The sequence below is a fragment of the Streptopelia decaocto genome, assembly GCF_964273445.1.
Source record: "Streptopelia decaocto genome assembly, chromosome: 5".
NCBI classification, from domain to species: domain Eukaryota; kingdom Metazoa; phylum Chordata; class Aves; order Columbiformes; family Columbidae; genus Streptopelia; species Streptopelia decaocto.
In genome coordinates, this window is record NC_138659.1 from 59,331,409 (window position 1) to 59,357,501 (window position 26,093).

Genomic DNA, 26,093 nt, shown 5'->3' on the forward strand with positions numbered 1-26,093 from the left:
CTTCATATGTATTATAGAGAAGCTGGAAAAGTTAGGAATGAATGTTTTTACACTAGGTGCTCACTTTTAGTCAGTCTTCCTGCAAATAAATATAGCAGAAACAGAGAGGCAGCTGAGAGATGAGCAATGGGGAGATCCAGCAACCTGAAAAATTTCTGCCAAAAGAGAGGCTGAGATGATTTGCTTCGACCATCTGTCAAGAGTCTTGTCCCTACAGACCAGCATGACCTACCTGGGGCGGTGGAGTGGAGCAAGGTTAAGTCGACCACTCTGACTCATAACCATTTGTGATGGTGAACAGCATCATGTTTGCAGTAATAAAGGAAATACTTATTTGCAAAATAGCACTTAGCCTGAGGAAATCATCAGCAAGCTGTAACTAAAACCAAGGGTTTAACAGGGTTCCAGAGGGGTATTAATCTGGTTTGGAAGAAAGCTGTTGATACTGGAAGGAATGCATAAGACAGCTTCTAATTGAACAGGTCTTGGGAGGTAACGTCGCAAGGTTGTCCGTAGGGGCTGCTGCAGTTTGTGTTGTCTTCTGACCCCACCTACTCTGGTCTGTGGGGAGAGACAGGTGCATTGCCCTGGGGCAGGAGCATGCCCAAAGAGAAAAGGTCGGGCTCATGAACCACTGCATCCTGACCTTCCCTGTGTCAAGCTGCCCCTTCCATGCAGTCTGTTCCTCCTGAAGGTTTCTCTCTCCAATCTGCCTGCTCAGGTGAACCTCCACTTTTTATCTGCACCTTATATCTCCTCCTCCATATGTGAGGAACAGGAGAAGGAAGATTACTTATATTCCACATAATTTTTAGCACCAAATAACTCCCACTTGGTTCATCTCTCCCTCAAAGCATAAATGAAATTTTTAAAGTCCTGTTTGTCTGGCCACCCAGCTCTGTTCTGAAGGGACAGATAGCACTGCTGCTGAAAATGTGAGGAAAAAAATCATCAAGGAGATGAGAGAAGGCCAGAGTGACTGATGCTGAAATTGAATTAAAATGTTCTCATCAGAAACCAGGATTTTAAGTTCTGTTGGTAGTTATTCAGGCTCACCCTGATGATGTGCCATTACGATTTCATGTAGCTACAAGGTAAAACTACTCTAGAGCCTGGGAGGAATAGGGACCATGCTTTTTATTACAAAGCCAAGAATTACATTAGAGGTGTAAGGATTATTTTATAGTAGTTATATAAACACATAACTGTCAGCAATTAATTTGCGTGAAGAATGTATATAATTAATTTCTATCGTTTAAGTGCTTGAGGAATAGGATTTTTAACCATACTGTTTAGTCACACAGCTTTACAGTGCAAACTGGCACATTGTTAAGGTCATATTTTCTTTTGTTGCATCTGTGAGTCTATCATGGAATAATCCTTTATTCTGTTGATACTCTGTTTCCAAATCTACAAGTATCTCTTCCCAAACATATGTGCATAACATGTGTGTATGTGAACACAAGGAAAAGGAAGTAGATGGCTTGTGTTCAATATAATAATTGTTTTGTGTTTGAACTGCTGGAGGCTCCCTGTTGAAAATAAACTCACATATCCATTTGTTCATGAACAAAGCTGCTGTCGTGACTGTGTTGATCGTGCATTGACTCTTTGTGTGGGGCCCTGGTTAAAGAAAGATGTAATCTCCTCCATTCATCACAGCCTTTCACCCTCTTCCCTCTGCTCACCATAATCACAGTGTTCTCATCAATTCTTTCATGGCAAGTGGGATCTCAGCTGAGGTTCCCATCAGTGGAGGAGAGAGGAGAATGGATGGTGATTGGTGGAGGAATCCAGGTGAGTTATGGCTGAGTGGTGCTTGAGTATAAATTAGCAATTGTCTGAGCTGGCACTTAGTGAGGTTGGGTAGGACACATGAGGCAAGGATTGATGGCATTGCTACTGCAAAGGAGGAGTGAGAGAAATGGTGAAATTGTGTGAGAGTCCTCCGGAAATGGAAGATTTTCCTTAAATGTGACAGCTTTCATACAACAACTTTGCACGTGCTTTGCTCCAGTTTTGGAAACAATTATTACCTTTTCATCTGAAGTGTGGCCTTCAAATGCCCTGTGATTTCAGTGCTGAGCTGTGTTCTCCATGTTGTGCTCTGTACTATCAGACTGTCCAGACAGGATTGTTTGGTATCTTTCTGGCATTTTATTGTTCAAGATGCTCTAGAAACCCTTAGTGATTTACAGAGCAGGGATTTGACGAACTTTTATTTTGATCTGTAGCTCCACTCTGAAGTACACCTGCCTTTTTTTGTTTGTTTGTTTAAATTCTTTTATTAATCACAGCAGATTTGAAACCCCCTTTTTTTCCCATTCTGCTTTCAGATTCCATAGGTGGGTCATTTTCAGCTTCCTCCCACCGATGCCACCACAAGCAGAAGCACTGTCTCCCCATCCCACAGTGTGGAGCTCTGTCCATCAGCCCTCTGCTTTTCCATCCTCACACGAAGGGATCCCAGATCATCATGGACACGACACAGAAGGCAGTGAAGCGCCAGGCTAGCTTCTGCAATGCCATTACCTTCAGCAACAGGCCCATTGTTATTTACGAACAAGTCAGGCTTAAGGTGAGTAAATGATACCTTCCCTTATTGCCATGTGAGCTGCCGTGAATGCATGTTGGAATGTAACAGGCTTTGGTGCTTGCACCAGATCTTTAGCCCTTCCTTGAAAAGCACAGTAGTCAGATCTTACCCTTAAAGATCTGCAATCTTTGTTGGTACTTCTGCTTTTGTCATCATAGTTCTTGGAGCCATCAGTATAGACTGCTGTAGAAACTGGGAAGGAAAGGGAAATCCATGCTCCAAAAGAGCTTATCTGCATGTTAGACAAGGAAAAGCAGAATAAGTTGAGACTGCCTGGAAAATAGCAACAAAAAAGGGCTATATTGGTCAGTCTGAAAAGCAGCAACCTCAATAACTCTCTAACAAATGTGTCCTCTAGGCTTTGCTTGCATCCTGCAAAGGAGTTTTACTGGGTGGGCTGAGGGGAGGGTGAGGAATTAGCCTATGTGTTCGGTTCCAAAATAAGTCCTTTTCTTCCTATAAACAAGGCAGGAATGAGGGCTGGTCTCATTGGAGGTGGGAATCAGCCTCTCCACAGCCAACAGACAGGAGGTGAAAAGGACCTGGAAGTGAAGATGCTTGCTCGTGTGCTTGGCTGTGAAGATAAAAGGGTTTTTCTGAGAGGATGAAAGGAGCAGTCAGTGCGATCACAGTTGCCATCTAAGAGAAGGATCTTTCTGGCAGTCTGCTGACTGCTTTGTTGAGTCAGTCACCTAATAGCATTTAGGTCAGAGGAGAGAACATTGCAGACATCTCATTTTTCTCACTAGCGGAAGCTGTTTTCACTTCCTTTGTATCTGTGGTAGCCAAGAAGATGGAGTTGGTAGCCCTTCTGCTGCAGCTGGCAGGGAAAGTTCAGCATGTCTCAGTGCTGCTTCCCGATGAAGAAATTCATTAGTCCCCTAGGAAATGAAGCACTTTTTAGGCTCTCACCACCTTGAAGGAGCATGAGGGTCTTTGCATTTCATTCAGTCTTTAAGCCCTCCAGTTTGTGGGACTGTGTTTTTCCATTCTTAGCTAATGCTGTGCATTTTATTCACACAAAGTAGGTCATCATCTTTGGCAGACTAATTCATGGCACACGTGAAAAATCTGCCTGCAAATCCTTCATTTACGCACAAGGAGTTTTCCAGGAGGTTTATCTGCATATAGCTACTGAGTCTGAATGGTTGTTGCCCATTGCTAGAGGTCCTGGAGAGCTGGGACCTACAGCAGCATATCAGCCTTCCCTGCCTCTTCCCTCACAGCCAGCAAAGGAGCAAGAAACAAGCAATATGCCCCCTTTTGATAATACAGAGAGATTTCATTGATTTCAGACTCAGGCCCATAGGTAGAAAATCCCTCCTACAGGTTTGTAAAGTTTCCTGTGGAGCTCTTACTGCTTCCATTCAGGACAGCAACCCAGCAGGACTCCTTCATGTTGCCTAATGGGATTTTTTCCACGTTGGCCAGCACTTTGGACAACCAACTGTGAAAAATTATTTGGGAGGAGGTGAAAGCAGCATTTTGTTTTTGAAAACACCATCAAAGATTTGAGTGGGTTTAGTGGTTTAGGCAAATGTTCTGGGTTAGTCCTTCCTCATTCAGAAACAATGTAGCTATATCAGGATATTCATACTTTTTATCACTGTATATTTTTGAATTTTAGCTTGCACAACTTATGTAAAGTATACACATGCAAATCTTTCATCTTTGCACAAGGGATTTAAGAGCAGAGCTCCTGATGAGTCTCATGGGAATATCTCATGGGAGTAATCAAGAGGTTTGAGCACTCTAGGGATGGATGGAAATGTAAAAACATCTTTGCTTTCCTGATAACTACATCCTGCAATTGCCTTGTTATTGTGTGCCTGTGGAAAGTGGCATCTTAAACCTCCTTATCAGCTAAAGACTAACTATGAACTCAGTTGTTCAGGTCCTATAAGTTCTAAAGTCCCTTTGAAAAACTGGAAGAAAGAAGTCTGGAGATACCATTCTGTTTCTTAGGTGTTATATCTTGGGTTTTATTCTGAGATATCATTGCAGCTTTGGGAATGCCATCAGGGAACCAGAGCTGTGTGGGGTTTGGGAAAATTTCCTCCATCTTTGCCGCTGAGATATATGTCCTAGTATGGTTTCTTCTGTGTAACTCAAGGCACAGCTAGGGGTGAGATAGTCAAAAGTGGCACAGGAGCAGGAGCCTGAACCTGTGGAAGCAGCCATGGCTTAGCAATTTGGATGCAGATAGTGTCTTTTCCTTCCATTTGGTAACCAGTGCAGCGCCCAAGCTTTTCTGCTAGCAGTGGCTGCTGAAGAGAGAATATAGTCTACAATTAACCATTGCCTTTTTTAGCAAAACTGTGTATCCTTTGTCCAGCTGTGTCTAATTCTTGGCAGGCTTTATACCAGATTTTAATTTGGATATTAGTTTGCCTGTGGTCAGACTGTATTGAAAGTTGTTTATAGGTGCTGATTAATACATGGAACATATGCAGCCTCAATTACCATATGAGTATTTACTTCATGCTGCCTGTGATTGCTGTGAAGTATTGGCAAGAGACTGTGAAAGAGTAAATTGTACAAATAACAATGAGGCCATATTTATCTCAGACCCAAAAGTTTTTTGGTCTTGCAGTAAATTTACTGCAATAAATAATCCAGGCTTCTTCTTGGAGTGTGTCTATATTCCCTATTTTGTCATGTGCATGCCCCTTTCCACTGGGGACATGCGTGATCCCATCCTATCCTGGTCAGGCATATAAAATAGAAAATCTGCTGTGGTCCTTTTTAGTGTCACCCCAGTGTCCATTCTGCAGGCAGGAGCTTCCCGTGATTCCTGGGGCTGAGGTCAGTGCTCAAGTGTTTCATGTAAACAGCTCAGGTGCTTGGCTGGACTGAGTAGGGATGAAGAGCAGCACCCACTTTACTGAGGAACTGTCTGTTGTTAACTTTTTTCTGAAGCTCTAAGTTACTGTCTCTGCTACTTTAATTATAAAACAGAAACCTCTAGGATTTGAAAACTGTATTTGTTGTGAGATTGTTGTGCTCCTAGGGGCACACATTCCAGATTTGCCTTGGCAAGGAACATGTGAAATAAAAATGGAACATGTATGAATGTGATTAGAAGACAATTCAGAAGTCCAAAGAAAATGCCTTGGAGAATCCCTTGATGAAAATCTAGTGCTCCCAAGCTGGGAGATGAGGAGCTGCTGCCAGGATTTTGGGGACAAAGTCCTGCAGTCCTGGACAGTTCAGTCTCTGGCGTTGCCGCTCATCTGAGCCATTAGTGCTTTGTAAGAGACAGAAATCAGAGTAAGTTAGCAAGTTTTCTGTGACATCTGGTAGGTGGTACATATCCATGTTTGTGCTCTTGTCCTGCAGCCATGAGTGAAATTGCTTGAGGCTGCCAAGGCTCTGATGGAAGAGCGCTGTTTCAGGTGCTCTCATGTTTGCAGCAGGTTCAGTGCATGAACAGAAACGCCAATTACGTGTCAACTGGCATGTAGGAACCATCATGGATCCACATCAGGATTGGATTCAGCATCCTCAGGTCTTTCATTTCATAGTCTGGATGCTGACAGGCTGAAGCCCTTCAGGAGGAGCAATACCCAGCAGGTTCATATTCAAACAACAAAAAGATAGAGAGAATTCTCCAAGGGCATCAACTCCATCTGGGGACCATACTAATCCTGCAAGACTCCCTGCTTCCATGGGAAAAAGAAACCTTGTAACTGGATAGTGTTTTGGATGTGCTGCATGTGTTTAGGACCCACTGCCTGTTCCCTTCAGAACCCCCTCATTTCAGGGTTCAGTTCATGTGAGAAGCAGCTCATGACTCTGGGGGCATCTGTGATCCTTTGTCCTGCTGTCTCTTGGGTGTAGAAGGGTGGATATGACACATGTACCACTCCCAAAACTCTGGCAGGTGTTCCTGGCCCCAGACACACTGAGCAACTGCATACTGGCAGGTGAGGTGTAGATGTGCACAACATGTCTTGAAAAACACCACTTACAGCTGAAATAAATAGGTTTTTCCCCTATCATAAGACAACATCTATTGTTGCCTCCTAATGGTTTGTTTAATATAGTTAAATGCTTTAACTTATGCTTTCCCACACACAAGTTCTCTGCTGCAAGGCTGTGATTTCACCCAATCTGACAAGCTGAACAGGGGTAAGACTGTCTTTTACTTGGCTGGGAAAGCCAGAAAACCCTGTGGTGGTGACTGTGACTCTGGAGCCAGTGCTTTACCCTCAGGTCATGAGAGATCCCATCATCTGAGCATCACAGGGGAAGAGCTCTGCTGCTGCAGGTGCTGAGATAAAAGCTCTTATGGCCATTTTTGGCACAATTTGTGAGAAGATGATCCTTAGGCCAAAAGGAATTATCCTAGAAATAGAAGTGAGTCATCATGCAGCTGTAATTACATTTTACCTCTCTGCATAGATTTAATTTGATTTTTTTTTTCTAAGTATGTGCATTGTATCCTAAGTGTGCAGCATTGCTGCTTGCACCAGAAAAAGCTACAGCAGTGTTTGGCAGGTAAAATGTTTCATAAATCTAGTGGGCTCATCTGTGCAGTGGCCATGGGTGCTTGATGGCATAGAGCCTGTAGTGTGTAATTAGATGTTCAAGTGCCAAGCATTGTTATTGCTGCTGTTATCTTTGCAGATCACTAAAAAACAGTGTTGCTGGAGTGGGGCTCTCCGACTCGGGTTTACTTCCAAGGATCCATCGAGGATTAACCCTGACACTCTGCCGAAGTATGCGTGCCCTGACTTGGTTTCCCAAAGTGGTTTTTGGGCCAAGGCTCTGCCAGAAGAGTTTGCGAATGAGGGAAACATCATAGCCTTCTGGGTGGACAAGAAGGGGCGAGTTTTCTATCGGGTGAACGACTCCGCTGCGATGCTCTTCTTCAGCGGAGTGAGGACAGCAGAACCCCTCTGGGCTTTGATCGATGTCTACGGCCTCACCCGTGGAGTGCAACTCTTAGGTGAGTACCTGGGTCCAAACACACAGGGATGATGCTGAGCCGTCCCTGGTGAAGGGCCAGCCTGGCACTGCCTGTCCCCATCGCTGTGCTGGGATGGGCACAGGGAAATGGCTGTGGTTCCTCCCCAGAGCATCTCATGACCTCAGTCTGGATCAGTGGGTGTTTCAAACTTAACACATAAATATAATGATTGGGAGGTGGGAAACAGCCACTACAGTATTATCAGAACACAGTCTGGAGTGTAGCATATACCTTGTAAAACTTTATCTTATCCGCTGCTTTCCCCATGCCAAAGTGGGGAAATGCATCCATTTTATGTGTTATAGATAAATCCTTCCTGGATGGCACTATTATGATTTTCTGGCTGGTTTAATGGACAGATTTGAAACATGGATATCTTCCAAATTACCTGGGAGAAGCTGCAGCTATTTTTGCCAGGGTGTTGGTTTCACAGAGGACTTTGATTCATTCTCTGGAGTCTGAAGGCTGGATATAGAGCTGGATATACAGTTACGGTTGGAGGACGAGGAGCACCGAGTGCCAGTGTCTTCTATCATCCTCAGCTGAAATGGAGATAGTTTGGCATTCATGAGGATTCAGTCTAGCCCCGAATGTGCAGACTGTCAAGATTTGGGCTATTTGAGTTTATACATCTTAAAAAATTGAAAAGAGTCTCCAAGGGCCCAACTTAAGGGGCGACTAGGTTGCTGGGGGACCAGAGGTATCAGCATGTAACCTTAGCTTTGCATTGTCACTTGGGGGACAAATCACAGCACTTCTCCATGTAACAGTAGTTTCATGGGTCTTGTTTTCACCATGGAAAAGGTCAGATGGTATCTGCTGATCTTCATGAGCTGAAGTTCCTCCTGAAAATGAGATGATCTTGCTAGGCTGAGACAGATTCTGGCTTTTTCCTGTCATGCAACCTGACATTCTCTGTTAAAATGACATCTTCATGCTATATAAAAAATACTTTAATGAAGCCCATTTCTGACAGTTCTGCCTCCTTTCTGCACTCCTTGCTGTATTAAAAAATACAGTAGCAGGACTACCCATAGCAACCTACACAGTGAGGAAGAGGCATGTGATTCAGGAGGCGAAAAAACGGGACTGACCTCTTCTTGCTGTGAAAAATACTGGCCCAAGATTGCACAAGGCAGAGGAATGAAATAATTTCTCAGCAGCTTTTTGCTTTCTTTTAAGAGCAGAAAGATTTATCTTTTGTTATGAATCAAATTGAATTAGAGCCACTAGGCAACTGTTTATAGGCCAAGGTGGTGATATTTGAATTGGTATCTAGAATTCAGGCGAATGTCAGGCCAAGGGTTCAGTTAGGAAGAGCTTACGAATGACTCCAAGTCCTCTGGCTGTTCTTGTGAGATTTGGCACCTTGAGACTCCTCGCCTGATTAATGAGGGCCCATAACTCTGGATTATGTGTTTCCTTTCAAAACACCCGAGAAATCATTTCCTATCCGTCATCCGCCCCTGCATTGTCCCAGCATCTTCCACATCCCCTTTCACAAGGAAAATGTGACTCTTGCCAGCCATCGACTTGCCTCTATTCTAACAAGCTCCAGTCTCTCTGGTGGTTACAAAGTCCCTGAATGAAGCAGGCAGCTTCTGAGTTTACACAGTTGGCATGGAGCTCAGATACATATTTGTAGCTTGATCCAGCAGCCTTCAGCAGGCTTTAAACCTAGCAACTGTGCCGAAACACCTTCGACTTGAGTCCTCTCTATCTCCATTCATTGTTAGACAGCACTAGAAGTCAGAACAGGGAAACTGTTGTCTGTGTTGCCTCTGGATCCTATAGACATACCCACTGCAATGCTCTGCACGCCTGTTTTAGTGTAGCAGACCACACATATAGTACAGGACAACTTGCCAAATACTCCCAGGACTTGACAAATGGATTTCATAACTTAGCTACAAACATATGGTGGAATTCAGCCTGGTATGGCATGCAGGGCATCCAGTGAAGGCTGGGGATACTAGAGTGGTATGTTGAAAAAACAAGCCTAGCATTTCAGATTCCGGCTCAGTGATTTATTCACGCCCGCCCCCCCGCCCCGGCCCCGGCTTTGTTGCTCAGCTCTATCCTGCCTCCTCCTTTATCAGCATTGCAGGCACTGCACAATGCTCTGGCATCACTAAATTACACCTGTGGATAATAGAGAAACAGCTGATTTTACCTTAATTTTTCATTTCTTTCTGTTTATGACTTTACCCATAGCATCAGCTTTACTGATAGTTACCGAGATGTCATTACTGCTGTCAATGCACAGGTTTGTGTGGCTGTCACAGATGTTGCTGTGTCTGACTGCCCTTGCTGTATGTCCAGAAGCAGAGCCCTTTAAGCAGTTTCTTTGTCAGCCTGAGGTAAAAAGGGCTTGCATGGTCACTGCATCTCAGCCAAGGGGAGGTCAAGAGCTGAGATTGGATGACATCTTGCCTGTCACTGCTGGAGTGAGTCAAAATGAGAGACTGGCCTAAATCTACCTTGAAGGGTGGGTGGGGTGGTGAGGTTCACAGTGCTCACACCATCCGTCACAGGTGAGAGGCTACTCCTTGCTCTCCTCGCCTCTGCACATATTATAGAGATGAAAAGGCTTAAATTCACCCAGGAATCCAACCTCCTCTGACCACATGGTCTCAGTTGGTCTCCTGCCACCATGTAAAGGCCTGCAAAGGGGAAGTTGTTGCAGTTGAGTGCATGTATGTTCTGTGTTTTAGAGCATGAGTTTCAGCACAGATGCAGGCTAATGTGACCTGTAAACATGTCCTTATGCAGTGACTCTCCTGCCGACATGCTCAACTTGCAGGCAGGATGGTTTACAGCTCTGCTTCCCTTTTTGGGCAGCTAGTTTTGCACAAGTGCAGTTTTACATTCCAGGATAATTTGAAGTAATATTTACTAGGAATGTGGCTTAGCCTTATGTTATCACTTCAACATACACACATGTTCATTCACACTTCAAAAAGAGTCCGAGAAAAATTGAATATAAGCAATCTGCTGCCTCGCTGCTATAATAAAGCATCAAAAAGAAAAGGAAAGGAGCAGCTGTTTAAATCCTGGGGTCTTCAGGTCCCTGGAGGAAGGATGGCAGCTCATGGAAACCAAGTGGTGTTGGCTCACGTTAGCCTGCTGTTTTCAAGCACATGGCTACTGAGCCTGGCATAGACTAAGAAAAGTTGATGTACACTTCCTATGGATTCACTGCTGGACAGCATGGGTGGCAGCTTTCCTCAGTGATGTGTAAGTTAAAACATAATGCCCATCTTCAGCATTCTCCTGTACCTTTTGGTGGGGAATTCCAAGTTTACCTGCTGTATGGTACCTTTTTGAAAATTGCCCATGTTTTTTTTGGCAGTGATATTGTAGTGCAGGATCACAGAATGGTTGAGATTGGAAAGGACCTGTGAAGATCATCTAGTCTAAGCATCTAGTGTCTTTGCTTTCAAAGAGTAACAGATATACTCTAAAAATATGGAAAAATTGGACTGCAAAGAAATTATGATTTCAGCATATCACCCCTGCCATGTATTTCCAGTAGAGTAACATAAGGAATGATCTATTCATTTTCCTTAGTCACTTTTCTTACTAGTATGGTCAGCAATCAAACCCCTTTATTGTTTATTACTCCATTCATGCTCTTCTCCAATCCATCGGTATTTTCACTTGTGTGGTATTTCAAAGTAGTCTTCATCTTTTACCAGCAGGGACTTGGAAAACGAAGGATAATTGTGTTCAGATTGGCATGCTGAGAGGCACCTGTTGAAAGCAATGCTTCATTGCCTCTTGGAAAGATAAAATATGTGAAAAACTAGTAAGGCCTTGCAAACTGGGAAAATTTTAAATGTACATGTATTAAATATACCTGAAGAAGAAACAGAATAAATATATGCTCCAGTCATAAATACATATATGAATTCCAGTAGAATTGACTGATAGTACTGTATATTTCTTTCTCCAGATTGCCTTCCTACCTTCTTATTGCTCCATGTTTGCGAAGTATCAAAATCAAAATATGAACTGATCATGGGTGGAAATGTACTCAAGCTAGCACATATTTGACAAGGAAGTTGCACATTTTCTAGGGAAGGAAGGAAATATGTTTTTCTTTCTTTACCCTAGTCACTTCTTAGGTAAACCGAATCTCTAGCTCCAGGGCACCTTTATAAGAAACATTAAATAAGCCTCAAATGAGGTGGATTTATGGGCAAATTGCAGGTATGAATGGTATAAGACTGATGGTAAACCTAATTTATAACATCCATCTGCAATTTTACCATGTGGTTATTATTATTTCATTTTCCAAGTGCAAAACTTATTTTTCCATTGCTCATGGGAATCCATTTCTGTTTCTATTCTGACACATGCAAATAAGCAGACTGATCTGCCGAGAGTGCTTCACACTAAACAAAATGGGATAATCAAATATGACTGCAGTGTGTTTTTATAGTGTATTGTTGAAAGTGGAAGCTATAAACTATTTACCCTCTCTGTGGAAATCTATGACAATCTGATGAGAAAGAATAATACGTGTTTAAACAGAGTTCTGCTTAATGAAGGCAAGATATATACGACCTGCAAACAGTCAGTTGTCATTGTTTTTCCACATCTCCTAAGAGGAGAGAGAATTTAAATTGCTCATAAAGTTTTATTGTCTGTAGCTGTTGTCTCTATGGCAGCTGCAGGAAGCTCTCTAACACAGCTAAAAATGGGAAAACAGTTTCATAAATAACTAATCTCTTGCTATGTTAATTAATCCCTGCTTTGCCATAACACCTCTGGAGAGACATATTTTTTCAGATGTGATAGGTACCCGAAAGTTATCCCACAGCCCAAAGGCAGTTCCTTGTGCCTGAAGGTCTGTCTGTCCTCCAGCTCTGTCTGTCTTGTTTATGGTGATAAGGCTGAAATATTGTTTCTATCACGGGCAAGAAAGGCTGTATAATAATATTTTCCATGTTACCCATAAAAGCACAATGAAATATGAAAACTTACAATTTTAGGTGGTGTTTACATTATGGGTGTGTGTACACTGTAGTTCAGATGCTGGCACTGCAAAGATAGGCCCCTGTGTTAAAGAAAATGATGCCTTCACATTAAATATCTATTCTGATGAGTAATGTGGCTGTTACTTTGAGGAGGTAAATATTACTGGTTTGCACTTAGGAGTTTATTTTGCCTTTGCTAAGTGTTGTTACTCCTTAGCAGAAGTGTGGAACCTGTAGTCTGGAAACAGTGATTCCGTTTAAAAGGGCTATCACTTTATTTTACTTCTACTAAAGGTATAAAGTAATGGAATAATTTACTGTGTACTGAATTCATTACTCTCTTTTAGTTAGTTACAGAAGTTTCTAGCATAGAGTAATAACATACCACTAATGGCGCAGTATTTTTTCCAGAAGCATTTCAAGGAGTTCCTTATGTTAGCAAAGAGCGTGACACTTTTATTTAAAGCATTAGGATAAGGTATCTATTTTTTTTAATACATTCTCTTAAATAACACCTTAGTGCTGCATATAATTGTATTTTCCATAGTTTGTCTAATATGGTTCCTGTTATAATTCTGCAAGTAATAAGTGTCTTTCTTAAAAAGAAAGGTGGAAAGAATATGTTGGTACAGGGAATTAACCTTTGCACCTTTCTTAATACTATACTTGTCTCCAAAATATTCAGCAAGGTAGTTTAAACTGTACAACCCTTGGGCTGTAATGTTGAAAGCTAATTCCTCTCCATTCATAGAGCTATAGCTTGACAGAAGGAGTGCATTTACTCCAGTGTAAGACAGTTGGACCTGGAGGTAAGTTCTGGATGTAAACTGAATAGCTGATCTGGTGAAAGTATAACAATTTATTGTGCTAATCTTTCAATTCCAGCTGTTCCAGCTGTGGAGGCCCCTGTATGACAGATGACGGCTAAACTTTGCTTATATGATAAAATTAAACACTGGCTCTGTACACTATGTCTCTGCTGGCATGAGATAGCACTTTGTCATTTCAACATCTAATTGGTATTACAGCTGCTGAATATGCATTTTACTGTACAGAGGATATGATTTTGTTATCCCTGTAGGTGTCTGGGTTATTAAAAGTTTGACACCTTTAATAAAATTAAATTGGCTTTTCCATCCATATCAACAACAGAGCTAAAAATGACATTGCTTTGTACTCTGAAGTCTCCGTTTGTTTTTCCAAGCAGTATAAGCAGAACTGTTGTTGTTGGGCTCAGTTTGGAAATCCTTACCTATAGCCCTCCCCACTTTCAGTTTTACCATCCTAAGCTTGGAGTAATCTGTGGAGTCACTCTGGTTTTAGACTGCGAGCAGGATCTAGCCTTGAGTTTCAGACTAAATCATGATGCTAATACATGCGGTAGAATAACCCGTTTGTTCATTCATGGCAAAGATATTAATTAGTTGATATTTCACAGGCAGAAAGAGCCTCTCTGGTTATCAGTTGTATGTGACTCTTTTCTGATGTGTATGAAATAAAATCCATATGACTGTGACATACAACCAGTATAATGCAACTTCAGGGTTGTTCTGTCTCTGACAACAACCAGCATCTCTACATCCTCCCTGAAGAAAATTTCTGCAAGCACAGGTGTTATTTTCTCCTGCCTTTCACCTTCAATCACGCTGAGCCACTACTTCTGTTCTCCAGGCTGCACAACTTGCATTGAATCAACTCCTGATTTTGACGCAGAGGCTTCATCAGCTCTGCTTATAATGCAGCTGATACTGCAACATGCTGTGCTCAGTGGAATGCTGGGCTCCCCTCTCCTGCTCAGACATCTAGAAAAATCTGGATTTTGCTTTCTTGTATCACATTCTCTTAAGCACATTTTCATAATGTATTCAAACTGTAATACGTGTTTTGCGTATGTTGTGGCATTTAGTGAAAATATCCCTTGTAGGTAAGTGCTTTTTCCTAATGTCTTGGGATGTATAGCTGGGTTCTCCTGACAGAACTTTGCAGAATTTATACAAAATATGCCCATGTATATAGGCTAGAATGGTATGTCTAGTCACAAGTTTGGATTCTCAGGTATTAGCATCATTTGGGTGTTAAAGGCCTTTACAGAAATATTTTAAAAGAAATTCCCATTCCATCTGCTCCTATTAGATTTTGAAATCAAATTTATTTGGGATTGGTGAGTTTTTAGTCTGTAGCTAGGGACAAAAGACTGATAAATCAGATTGCTGGCCACTAAATAAAATCTTGTGCCACTGGCTATGGCTGGTGTGCTTAAGAGGATAAAAATCTCTTGTGGTGCATCTGGCCACTGGTGTGACCCTTCACAGACAATTAATTCTCTTCAGGGAAGGAGAAAAAAAAAAAAAAAAAGTTTAATTGCTTCTTTTAAGAGGATAAAGACCACTCCAGGGAGAAAACCTTTAGAATCCAATAATCCTATTCCCACTCTGGTACCATGCCAATAAATACTGCAATATTTGCATGGAAAGATCCAAAGCCTCCAAAATCTTTAAAGCAGAGTGTTCTCTCTTTCTCTCCGTGTCTGAGTCCAGAGGACCTTCCTGTGTAACCTCATCTGGGTGTTCCTGCTCCAGTGGGGGCATTGAACTAGATGATCTTTTGAGGTCCCTTCCAATCCGTAACATTCTGTGATCCCAGCACCTCAGAGCTGTGTGTTTGCTGGAACCAGAAGACTGACGATCATTTGATCATTGTGTTCCGATAAACATTCACACTTCCTCCTTGGTCTGCAGTGATCTTTCCCTGGTTGATTTTCTTTGCCTGCTTTGGTATCTGTAGGTCGCAGCCATCACCATCCTGAGCCTTTCACAAACTTTAGCAAACTGCTCTGTTATCCCAGCATGTCTTGCATGAAAGCATCTTTTTGACAAAAACATCACTCCTGTTGTTTCTGCTCCTGTTTCTAAGGCCTGTTTGGTTCTAGCTGGATCTGATTCAATGACTTCATACACTGGAGTATACTTGTGTCTCAGATGAGCTTTAACATTGCCTACATTTGTCAAAACACTTTTTATTGCTTCGTTCCTAACATGGTAGAGTCTACAGATCTTGATTGTAATGCTGCTTGGCCACGTGGAAGGAAATTGGCCTTGTGCTGAAGGTCAGTGCTGGAAACAGTTGGAAAGAAAACTGAACTGATGGAGAATTTCACTGCAGAGCTGCAAGGACTGGCAATTTAAACTCAGCCTAATTGCCTCACTCAGGAGAAATACAGAAATAATTTGGTCTTAGGCCACAATCACTTTTATGACTATTTGTATGATAATTTCTAGTGCATCCATTTTGGATGTGAGACCAGTGCTTCAAAGAGGCTAAGTAGCGGTCTAAGGCAAGACAAAGCTACGTTGGCAGGCTAATGGTTGAAAGCTGATGGAGGAGAAATTCGAGTGAAATACTATTTTTAAAAGGTGTGTAGTTTCCAACTGGACAGTTTCACCATTCTTAGTAGCTCAGAAGAGAAGACTACATAGGCTGCAGGGCCTGAATTCAACAGGATGGTTAACTACTTGCCCACTTCTTGCACTTATGTAGGTGTATCTGATGTGCTAGAAATCAGGAATGTGCTTGAGTAAGTCTGTTAGTTCACATTCCTAAAGATAGCCATGTGCTTAAGCGTTTTGCCGGATCTTTTTCTTTGCCATCTGCTTGTTACTGGATTCTGTGCAAGGCTTGCTAGGTTAAAACCAGTGGACTGTGCTTAATCAGTAATTGATGGTTATGCAGGGATCAGACCCTGTGCTTAATGGTTTCTCTGAGGAGCAAAGGCTCATCTAGGAGAGGAGTGACGAGGGAGATAAGCATGAGCAAGGGAGGCTGGAACGCACTGCTGGAGTTGGAGGGGAGGTAGAGAGATTTCCTCCCAGCAACACTTGCGTTCTTGGAAAATGTGACTAGTTTCTGTGCTGGAAGGTTTATGAAGGGGTCCAGAAGCATGAGAGGAGCAGGAAGATGAAAGCATGGAAACAGGGTGAACTGCTGGCTGAGAGTGCTGGAAGAAGGACTGATTTGGCCAAGAGAGATTAGGTTATATTGATGGGGAAGGCAAGAACAGCCCAGTGACCAAGATACCATCCCTTTCTTGCCTGGTTTCTTCACTCATACAGGGTTCAATTTACACTTGTAAATCACTGGCTTTTTTTGACTTTGTGTTGATAATTCATAACCCAACGGCTGCTTGTGTTTCTCAGTTAGTTTGTGATTGGTTGGTTGGGTTTTTTTGTTGGTTTGCTTGTTTATTTTCTTTCCCTTTATCTGAACAGCACAGGGCATTAGGTGTGTTTGAACTGTTTTGCATGGGTCACTGTGGATGCCTGGTGTGTTCCTTGAAGATAAGTGAGGTCTTTTATCAGGTCAAGCACATACTACTGACATTCTATCAAAGGGATCATGAAGATATAGAAGAAAAATGGCACATGGGGAAATATCTGAGTCAGATGTATTTCTTATGTCTCAAATTAGATTGTGGTGGCTTTTTGTTCTGCTCTTGATAAAAATCTATTCCTCTTTGTGCAATGGCTCTTTTCATCATATAGTTAATTTATTACAGAAGTCTTCTGTTAATTATAAACATCGACTGATCTATCAAAGGGTTTTTTTGCATGAAGGTGAGTGGGCTGTATGAGGAGAGAGGAAACACTCTTTTGTTTGTCAGTGCTTTGCAGTGGGGATTTCACACTCCTCAGTCTGTGTCCTGGAATTTGCTGCCAGATGAACTCCTGTCTATCGAGTTGCACTTTAGAGTCTAAACTTCCACTTAGTAGCATCTCTAGCTTGCTTGGTTGAGAAAAAAACCCCTCTCTAAAACAGGTAGAATGCAGTGTTTTCCTGCAGAGGGTCTAGTTACAATGAACAACCTAGAAAGTTATTGCAAATTACTTGCAAACATGGCTTTAAAAAGGTCTAGTTATGCAAACCTGAATCATTTATATGGGCAAGCATTTAGAGTTGAAATAGCCTGACTTTGGTTTAGTTCACATCAGAATGAGCTCAGCTGACATTTGATTTACCTGGCAACCACAAAATTGAGAAAAAAATATCTTAACCCTTCTCTGAAATGGGCACAGGTATAAACGGCAGCCGCTGCACAAACCCAGGCAGCCACCTCTTGCTGGCTTTAGCAGGAGGGTGAAAACCAGCTGTGAATGACAGCAGCTTCTCCAAGTGTTCTAGGGATCTGAAGACAACTTCACCATCACCCCTGAGATGTTTCACTGTTGGTTATTTTGGCATAAGCATTGTCCGGGGCGCATTTGCAGCCAGCAGTCCCAGATACTCACAAGTGCTGTCCCCTCCTCAGAATGTTCCTATGGGCAGCTATTTGATCGAGCTATTATTTTATGGTATATTTAGTTCTTTTTTATCTTTCTTCACTGCCAGTCTCTCCAGCTCAATAATCATGTTTTCTTCTTTACCACAGCCTCCATATCCTGCTGTCATTCTAAAAATGCTTCTGTGATGTTAAATCTTTTCCAGTTATATGATGAGAATTAATTCATTCTGACGCAGCCATGAAAATCTGATTCAATTCCTTTTTTTGGTATCTCAGTCACAGTCCTTGATCACAAATCAGCATGAGTCAGAATTTCCCAGGTTATTATTTCCTCAGAAAGGCTGATTGCAACCCTGTCTCCATGTTTAATATCCTTTTCCTGATAGTGGTGAAGCCGAGCAGTTGAGACTGCAGGGATTTTGTTTGGATACTTGTCTGTTGTTCCATCATTCTGTGCCACAGGTGGAAAAGAAGGTGACACCAAAGGCACCCAGACCGCTTTTAGCATTGCAGTTTCCCATCATCAGGTAGTTGAGTCCCTGCTGGCTCTACAGCGTGAAGATGACTAGAGAAACTAGCAGAAGACTTCTCTGGAGACTAAGAATTCTTGGGTCATAGATGGAGAGGTAACACAGTGGCTTTATCAGCTTGTGCCAAGACATGAGAATTTAGTTTTGACAGGTTTTCAAAATGACCGTATTGTGATATCTTCTGTCAAAGTGGACTGTCCTGAAACATTTCAGAGAGATAGGTTTCAATTCTTTCGGGTTCAGCTAGTTAAAGGGTTACTAAAAGTAGACCAGAATTAAAAATAAGTGGGAAATACTCTCTTTGGGGCCCTTACCATTCATTTATTCTCTCCAATACACGTTTGTCTCAAATTTTTTGTCTGGAGGGCAGGACCACGTTGCCTGCTCATTGAAAGAGCGGAGTGCCATCAGCCTGTTCTGTGCTGTGCTGAGGCCAGAAGGGGTTTGGAGGCATGAGGAGTCTTCTTCTTCCTTACAGAGAGCCTCTGGCTCTGGAGGCAAACACAGGAGGAAATCCGGCTTCCACTCGCCATTGTACCTCTCTGTATTCTAGAGGATGTGCTGTTGGCTGAGCAGCAGCTGGAAGGGCTGCAGGAAGAAGCAAAAATTGCTTCTTGTGGGTCCCAGGAGGCAGGTGAGGTCCCTGAGCCTTCCCAGGGGCTTTGTCACTGCACAAATTCAATGCCCGGCTTGAGAACTAAAGAATTGTTTCCACGTTTTCTGTTGATGGTTGCAGTTTCCTTTTGTGGTTCTCTTGGGTTCTTCAAATAGGGCAGTAGTAGCTTTAATACCCACATGGGTTTTTTGTTTGCTTGTTTGCTTCCTACAAAGCTGTAGGAATATATTTTTTATCACATTAGAACAGGAGAGAAATACCCAGACAGACATTAGTCCATTAATTTAATGAGGGAAGAATATTTATTAGGATTTAATTGTGCAGGAAAAGCAGCCAAGCACTGCCTGCGGGGGAAAGCCTTTACATGCTGGTATGAGTACATCAGATCAATAACTAATGGTTCATAGGAAGGTACAAAACACCATCCTTAGTTTTTGTGGTAAAGGATTCAGCTGCCAATTCAGACTCATATTTCTCATCTTCCTGGGACAAATCACGCAAGTATGCTCCTGCCCTGCTGGATACAACCGTTATAAAAGCTTAGGTGAGTGAACTAAATTTCCCCTAAAACTTCCAAACAATTCTAGGTATTATTGATGAAGATAATTAAGATAAGATGTGGGTACGCTGAGCAGAATTGGTGGCCTTTGTGAGGCTTATCCATTATTAATCAGCCATATAATTTCCCTTAAGTGGCAAGGTGCGATTGCTTGTTTTTCAGGCCTAGTTGCATCTTAATGCTACGAGCAGAGACAAGACTCTCTCACCTGCATTATTGTGAATTACCCATTTGGGAAATGAGGATGTTGTAGGCTGGAGGTACAGCTTGGGAGCTTGCTTGTCACACAGATAACCAGATGCTGAATAAGCAAGAAAATAATTTTCCTCCCCTTTCTCCTTTCCACGGAAGAGATGGGTTTGTTTTCACTGGAGCTTTGCCTGTGTAAAGGCTGCAGTATGGAGCCAGTGTGTGCCATCACACTTAACCTTTGGCATGTCAGAAAAAAGCTTATGGTGGGGGCTAAAACCATCTCTGATGTCAGTAAGTGCTGAACGTGCCTGCAGTATGGGGGTGGTCTAGGGGGAGCTGAGTGCAGGGTATCTGCCCTATGGAGAAACATTGGAAAGCAAACTCCTTACAGATGAAACAAATGTAGTATTCTGATGTAATACAGCCTAATAGTTGTGCTTCAAGTGACTTATAATGAAGAACACATTGGTATATTCTTCATTAGAAAGAGTGATAGCATAATAAACATAACCTTATTGAACTCAAGGAAGCATAAATCATTTGTAATTCAAAAGCATTGTGAAAAATAATTATGATTCACTGCTGAACTCTGTTTTACAGTCTGTGAAAACTTCTTATGTTTTGCTTTCAAAAAGGCATTTCTCTTAATCAAAGTTGTTGCAATTAGAGGGAGTGGTAATGATCCAGAAGATAGCTGAGTGATGTTGCCTTTTTGAGGATCTCTACAGCTGCCATTTTCATAGCGTGAATAGTGATGCATGGTGTTGGCGGAGAAGCTCCTGTGGATCAAATCTCCAGCAACTGGAAATGTTGTGTTTTGCAATACACCCCCATTCCCCCAAACCTACCATGGTGTTGAATTCTATCCACTTAAAACAGAGCCTGTGTTTAACAATAATTTAAATCATTATCCTGCCTGTCAACTCAGAGTTAAGGGGCTACGCAACTGAGATTCTCTGTTTAGAAACTGCCTGGAATAATAACTTTCAGATGTCTCAAATATGCACCACTTATCTATAACATCTAAATACAAATGTCTCCCTGCTAAGCAAGCCCGACACTGTTTACCTATCATGTCCAAACCATTCCAGAGGATTGCTTGGCGTGGAGTGGAAGGCCCTATATCCGCAGCTCTGACAGCGCTGTCAGTGTAATGTTTTTCAACTCCTCCTCACCCTTAGGTGATTGCAGACAAAGAAACAGCCAAAGCCTGGGGGTGACAAGTGAAGAATGTCCCTGCACACGCATGCCCCCGCTCCCACCCCCGCGTCAAGGGTAGAAGTGCATTGTGAGCCAGCCCCGTGCTCTAGCAGACGGGATGATGCTCACGCCGCTGGGTCCCTGCCAGCCTGCTGTGAGATGATCCAAATGCTGAATCCCGCACACCCTGGGCAAGCTGGGGCTGGGCAGTGTCGAGGCATTGTCACTGGCGTGGGGGCCCGGGGTTCTTTCTCCACGTGCAGACCTCAGTGGGACCTGTCAAGTCTCATTGAACATCAGGCTGGGGAACTGGCTTGCACCGTATGCTCCCCCAGCCATGGCGTGCCCGAGCCGTGTGCCGCGCAGCCGGACGGCTCCGCTGCCACCCGGGGAGCTGCCATGTGAGATGCGGGCACTCAGCACGTCCCCTGAGGGGCTGCGGGGACGATGGGCTGTGGTGTGGGGCTGCCCCTGCAGCTTGTCTGAGAGTAATCAGAGCAGGCGGAGCTGACCCGTGGCTTTCCATGGGTGAGCCTCTGAGTTTTGGTCCATCTCCAAAAGCGTGGAGTGTCTCATGCCATCCATACCTGGAAAGAGAGGAGTTTCATCCCCGAAACTGGCATTGGGTAACAAAAGCCTCTGCATGATGCTGTGCAACCTAATGGGATATGCTACGTGGCCTTCAAATTTCCTAGTGCATCCCAGGGAACCATGTGCGGTGCTTGGCTTTGCTTCCCCTGGGCACACAGAGCACCCATATCTGGTGTGTACTGCCCTGATGCAGCCAGTGAAGGTTAAATAAGGACAAATGAGAAGCATTTAATGCATCTTTGCATTATCTTTGGTCCCTAGGCAAAGTCTGAGTCATGGCTTGAATTTGTTGAGCTGAAAGATATTGGATCTATGCAAATGTTATCGACAATTCCTCCTGGGGTGGCTTGGCCACATACAGGCTCTTATTCCTTTGCTCTCAGTAAGTCCTGGATTGCGCCGTGTCCAGCTCCTGCAGCGCTGCTGCTCTCACATTACACAACAGGTTGTCTGAAATGTATGCGCTCTAGGCATTGAAAATTGCTGTTATTTTATTATTTTTTATCGAAAGCATGAAAGTTGGACTGCTAGCAGGGCCCCGACTTGGTACCAAATTGTTTTATGTGGCTATGGTTATGAAAGCAAGCCCTCTTGTCCAGTTTGGACAGCAGTTAGCATGTGTGTGCCCTCTGCAGCCACTCAGGGCTGCCACAAAGGAGCACTTGCTGATCTGCTGCCTGTGCAGCCAGGTTGAACCTACTATAGGGTTTTTCAGGGTATCTACAATTAGTGAAGTATGCATAACATTGGCTGAGCTCAGAATATGGTTTCTTCTTCCCTTTTCTTTTTTTAATGTAGACTTCCTTGTAGAGATGTGGCTTGGAGAGGAGTGCTTTATAGTTTGCTCTCAGCCTGCACAGGAAACCAGATCAGTGAGGCTCGGTATCCGATGGCTTTCTTTACGCGGAATGGCTACCTCTGTGCACATGAATGTACAGTTCAGTTGACTTGTTTTAAATGCCCAAATTATATTTCTGTTCTTCATGAAATATTCATCTGCTCAGATGTAGTAAGCCAAGTTTTGCTGGCACTGGCGTTTCTGGACAGAAGTGTGCACAGGCACGTGGCTCCAGCGCCCGCTCAGTACGCTGGAGCTGGCAGCTGAGGAGAAGCTCTGCCTGGGGAGCCACATGGCTCTGCCATGCTCAGGAAACCAGCTGCTCCAGAGCCACCTTCCCTCTACTCACCCTCCCACTTTACATGCTTGGGGGCTTCGCATTTATGGGCCTGTCCCCACCTGCCCCAGTATTGGAGCGGCTGTGGATGGGGCAGGAGCAACCTGCAGGACCACGGGCTCTCCACCCTCACACCACCTCCTGCTGCATGCTGGCTGTGTGGAACAGCATCTCTTACACCAGTTACCATTTCAGCATCTTGTCACTTCCTCAGCAGCTCTTCACTGACCCTTCCACCATCACCCACGCCAGAGGGCCTGGATCAAGCTAGAACAGCAGAAAAAATTAATATGTTTAACCTGTTTATCCATCACTCTGCTGTGTATCTGCACTGCTTGTGTGTGACAGTTAAAAGGCAGCTATTATCACATACACAGAATAACATATTTACCAGAAGTTCTTTGATAATGCTTTGCAGCTTCTCTGTATATGCGGGAAAATAATGTCCAGGTACCAGAGTTACCTTCATGCTATTTGTTGTTCTAAATTTGTACTGAGTGTTTGCTGCCCAAACGGAGAGAAGGCTGTGATCCAAGATGCTGGCATCTCAGATGTCATCAGCGAGAGATGACCAGTGACGTATTTCTTCCCAAGTGGCATCCGGAGGTTACACGACAGAATGACAGACAGATGGTGCTAGGTTGCACGGGGAACACTGCTGGCCAAAAAGGTAAAAGCAACTAGTATGAACCCATGTGATCAGGTCCAGCCAGTCTCTGTAAGGAGTTGGGACTAGTTTAATTTATTGGGCTTGGGAAATGGTGACTATAATAAAATAAAGGTTCAAAGCTGAATTGAATCTCAGCTCTTCCAAAACCCCAGTGCTCTCCAATCTGTTGTTTTGATTACCTGAGTCCATTTTAAATGCTAGCTCAAGCGTCAAGCCTTCACATTTCCATTTAGCTGTTCAAGGAAAACAATTTTAATAGCTACGCAGCTATTCATCAGGATTAGACCCTGCTGAACTAGTTTGGATAACACGCAAGCTAAGTGCAGTGTGGTCTGAGCTTAACTTGGAACATCCAGAGGCACCAGAAAACATTTGCTTTAGTAATTCAAGCACGTTCCTCAGCCCCCGCTCTTCATGCCACTGGCAATGTCCAGTACCATGAGAGGAAGGGCTGGGGGAGAGCCCGCTCTTCTGTTATTCCTGGCCCGACTGAAACTGGGAGAAGCGGGAAACGTGCATTTTTGGAGCTCCCACCCTTGAGCTGACATGGATGCAGAGGAGAAAAATATCTGTATACTTGGGTGCTCACCCAGCTGCCGCCCAGGCAGCAGCACCTCTGCCCCTCGCTCCCTGGGCACATCCCCGCATGCCCCGGCATGGGTGCATGGAGCACAGCGGATTCCCAAAAGCATCTCTGGGATTCCAGTGGAGCAGGAGTAGCTAATTTGTTCTGTATTTATTGTCTAAGTTTAGATAGCTAGTATACCACTCTGCCAAGTGTGGAGGGAAAAATTCCTTGTTCCACCGCATGTGTTTCTTGGAGTGGCCCATGCTGAACTGAAAGTCCCTGGTCAGCCAGCGCTGAGCCAGGTTTCATCTTGGCACTGAAGATGCTGGTGCCTTCAGGACTTGGAGATGCACATGGGTTTCCCCTCATGTCCATGTGTCTTCTTGCAGACATCAGGAAGTTTTGCTTACTTAATCTCCAGTATTTAGTGGAAAAATGCTAGAAAATATTCTCTAAAAAAAAAAAATAATTAATAGAAGTTGAATAGATTACAGTTGTTTTCACGCTGTTGCTGCTGGCTGGCTTTTCCCTATCCAGACTTCACTGGAAAACATTAGAGGTTTCTGCGAGAGGCTCACGTACCCAAATGAATTTGGATGTTTAATTGCCGCAGTGGTGGGGACCTGTCAAGGGTGTTGCTGGCTGCCTTCTGTGTAATCACCAAGATCTGGAAGTGGGAGCTGGAAGTCCCATAGGAATCTGGTTTCTTTAAGTACTTTGACCCTTTGGACTGGCTGTGGAGGCTCCTGGGACAGCAAAATTGATGTAAGACATTTTGCAGTCTCATCTTTTTTTTTTCAGTTTTAGAAAATGTTGAGGCTGGATGGAGTTCAGCAGGGTGAAAGGCATGGTTATCTTGCATTTAATAACTGTTGCTGCTTGTTTCTAAGGTGTGTCGGTTGCTTTACAAGTGGAGGCAGGACAGTATCTGCTTTCTATCTGGTAGGATAGTGACCATTTTATTCACAGAATGGTCTGAATAAAGATAAGTTATTGGATCCTGTAGTAATCTTGATGGTGAGACAAAACCCTTTCACTAACTGAATATAATGTTTACTTTTTTTTTTTTTTAATCCTTCTATATAAGTATTTACAGCTCTGTATGTGTATATATATGTCTGTGTATAAAAACAAAAGCCCCAGACACTGTACAAAGACCAGAAATCCTCCAGACTTCCACCATTTTCATGAAAAGCAAGGAGAAGGTAATACATTAAATTGTTCACACTTTTTTCGCTTGTCTAGACAGTGCTACACAGAAATAACACAGTGTGTCTAGCTGAAAAGGGAATTCACTCAGGACTGTGGATCCCATGCAGACTGCAAGGAGGAGTTGTTGAAAAGCTTTGGAGAATGGCGAGAGCAAGCTGTCTGCTGTCCACCTTGGCATCACATCTCAGAAGAGGTGCTACAGCTGCAAGTAGCTGTCAGTTGTCCCCACCACCCGGTGCCATCCTTGACACTGCATCCGTGGGAAGGAGGAGGAGATCAGCCGGGACCTCCAACAGGTCCAAAAAATACAAAAGATGCAGGAGAATGGGCCTCATCTCTTTTTCTCTGGAAAACAGAGAATTACCCATGTTGAAAGTAATGTAAAACTGTGAAGGAAGGAGTTTAGCTCTTACAGGTTTTGTATTCACAGTATTTTAAGGATCTGGAAAAAGGAGAAGAACGAATTTGTTGTTTCTGTTGTCATGGGCCTGTTCTGGCCCTGCACTTCCTTGTGTTGCACAACAAGCACAAGATGCAACTTCTGTGTAGGGGGAAGTGTGGCAATTCCCCTGAACAGTCAAATACTTCTTGATTCCTCCAGCTGGGCATTCAGTGACATGCTCTTGTTCTTCTCTCCATTCTCCCCCATTGCCTCTCCAGGCACCAGAGGCCAGGCAGGGAGATGCACAGCAGTGCCAGGCGAGCCTGGGCAGAGCTGGAGCTGTCCTGAAATATTCAGGCTTTCCCACCTGGGTGGCTCTTACAGCAGGAGCAAGTGTGAAGACAAACACCCTGTTACAGAGTATGTCCTCTCTTCACCCTGCTCACCTTTGGGCATGGGATGAAACCTTTTCAGTTGAACACATGCAAGACAGGGGGTAAAAATCAGCAGGACCTGATGTGTTTGAATTCTAGGCATCCTAGAGGTATGTAGATCATATCTACTTCAATGTGG

The 26,093-nt window shown here is 43.4% G+C and overlaps 1 protein-coding gene across 1 annotated transcript in view; it reads left to right on the plus strand.

Moving 5' to 3' along the window:
• NEURL1 (neuralized E3 ubiquitin protein ligase 1) overlaps positions 1-26,093 on the plus strand; it is an 87,244-nt gene that overhangs the window by 21,738 nt on the left and 39,413 nt on the right. Inside the window, exons 2-3 of the mRNA XM_082053606.1 lie at positions 2,337-2,578; positions 7,226-7,547. Of these exons, the coding sequence (XP_081909732.1) occupies positions 2,337-2,578; positions 7,226-7,547 (564 nt within the window). The remainder of the gene's footprint in view (positions 1-2,336; positions 2,579-7,225; positions 7,548-26,093) is intronic.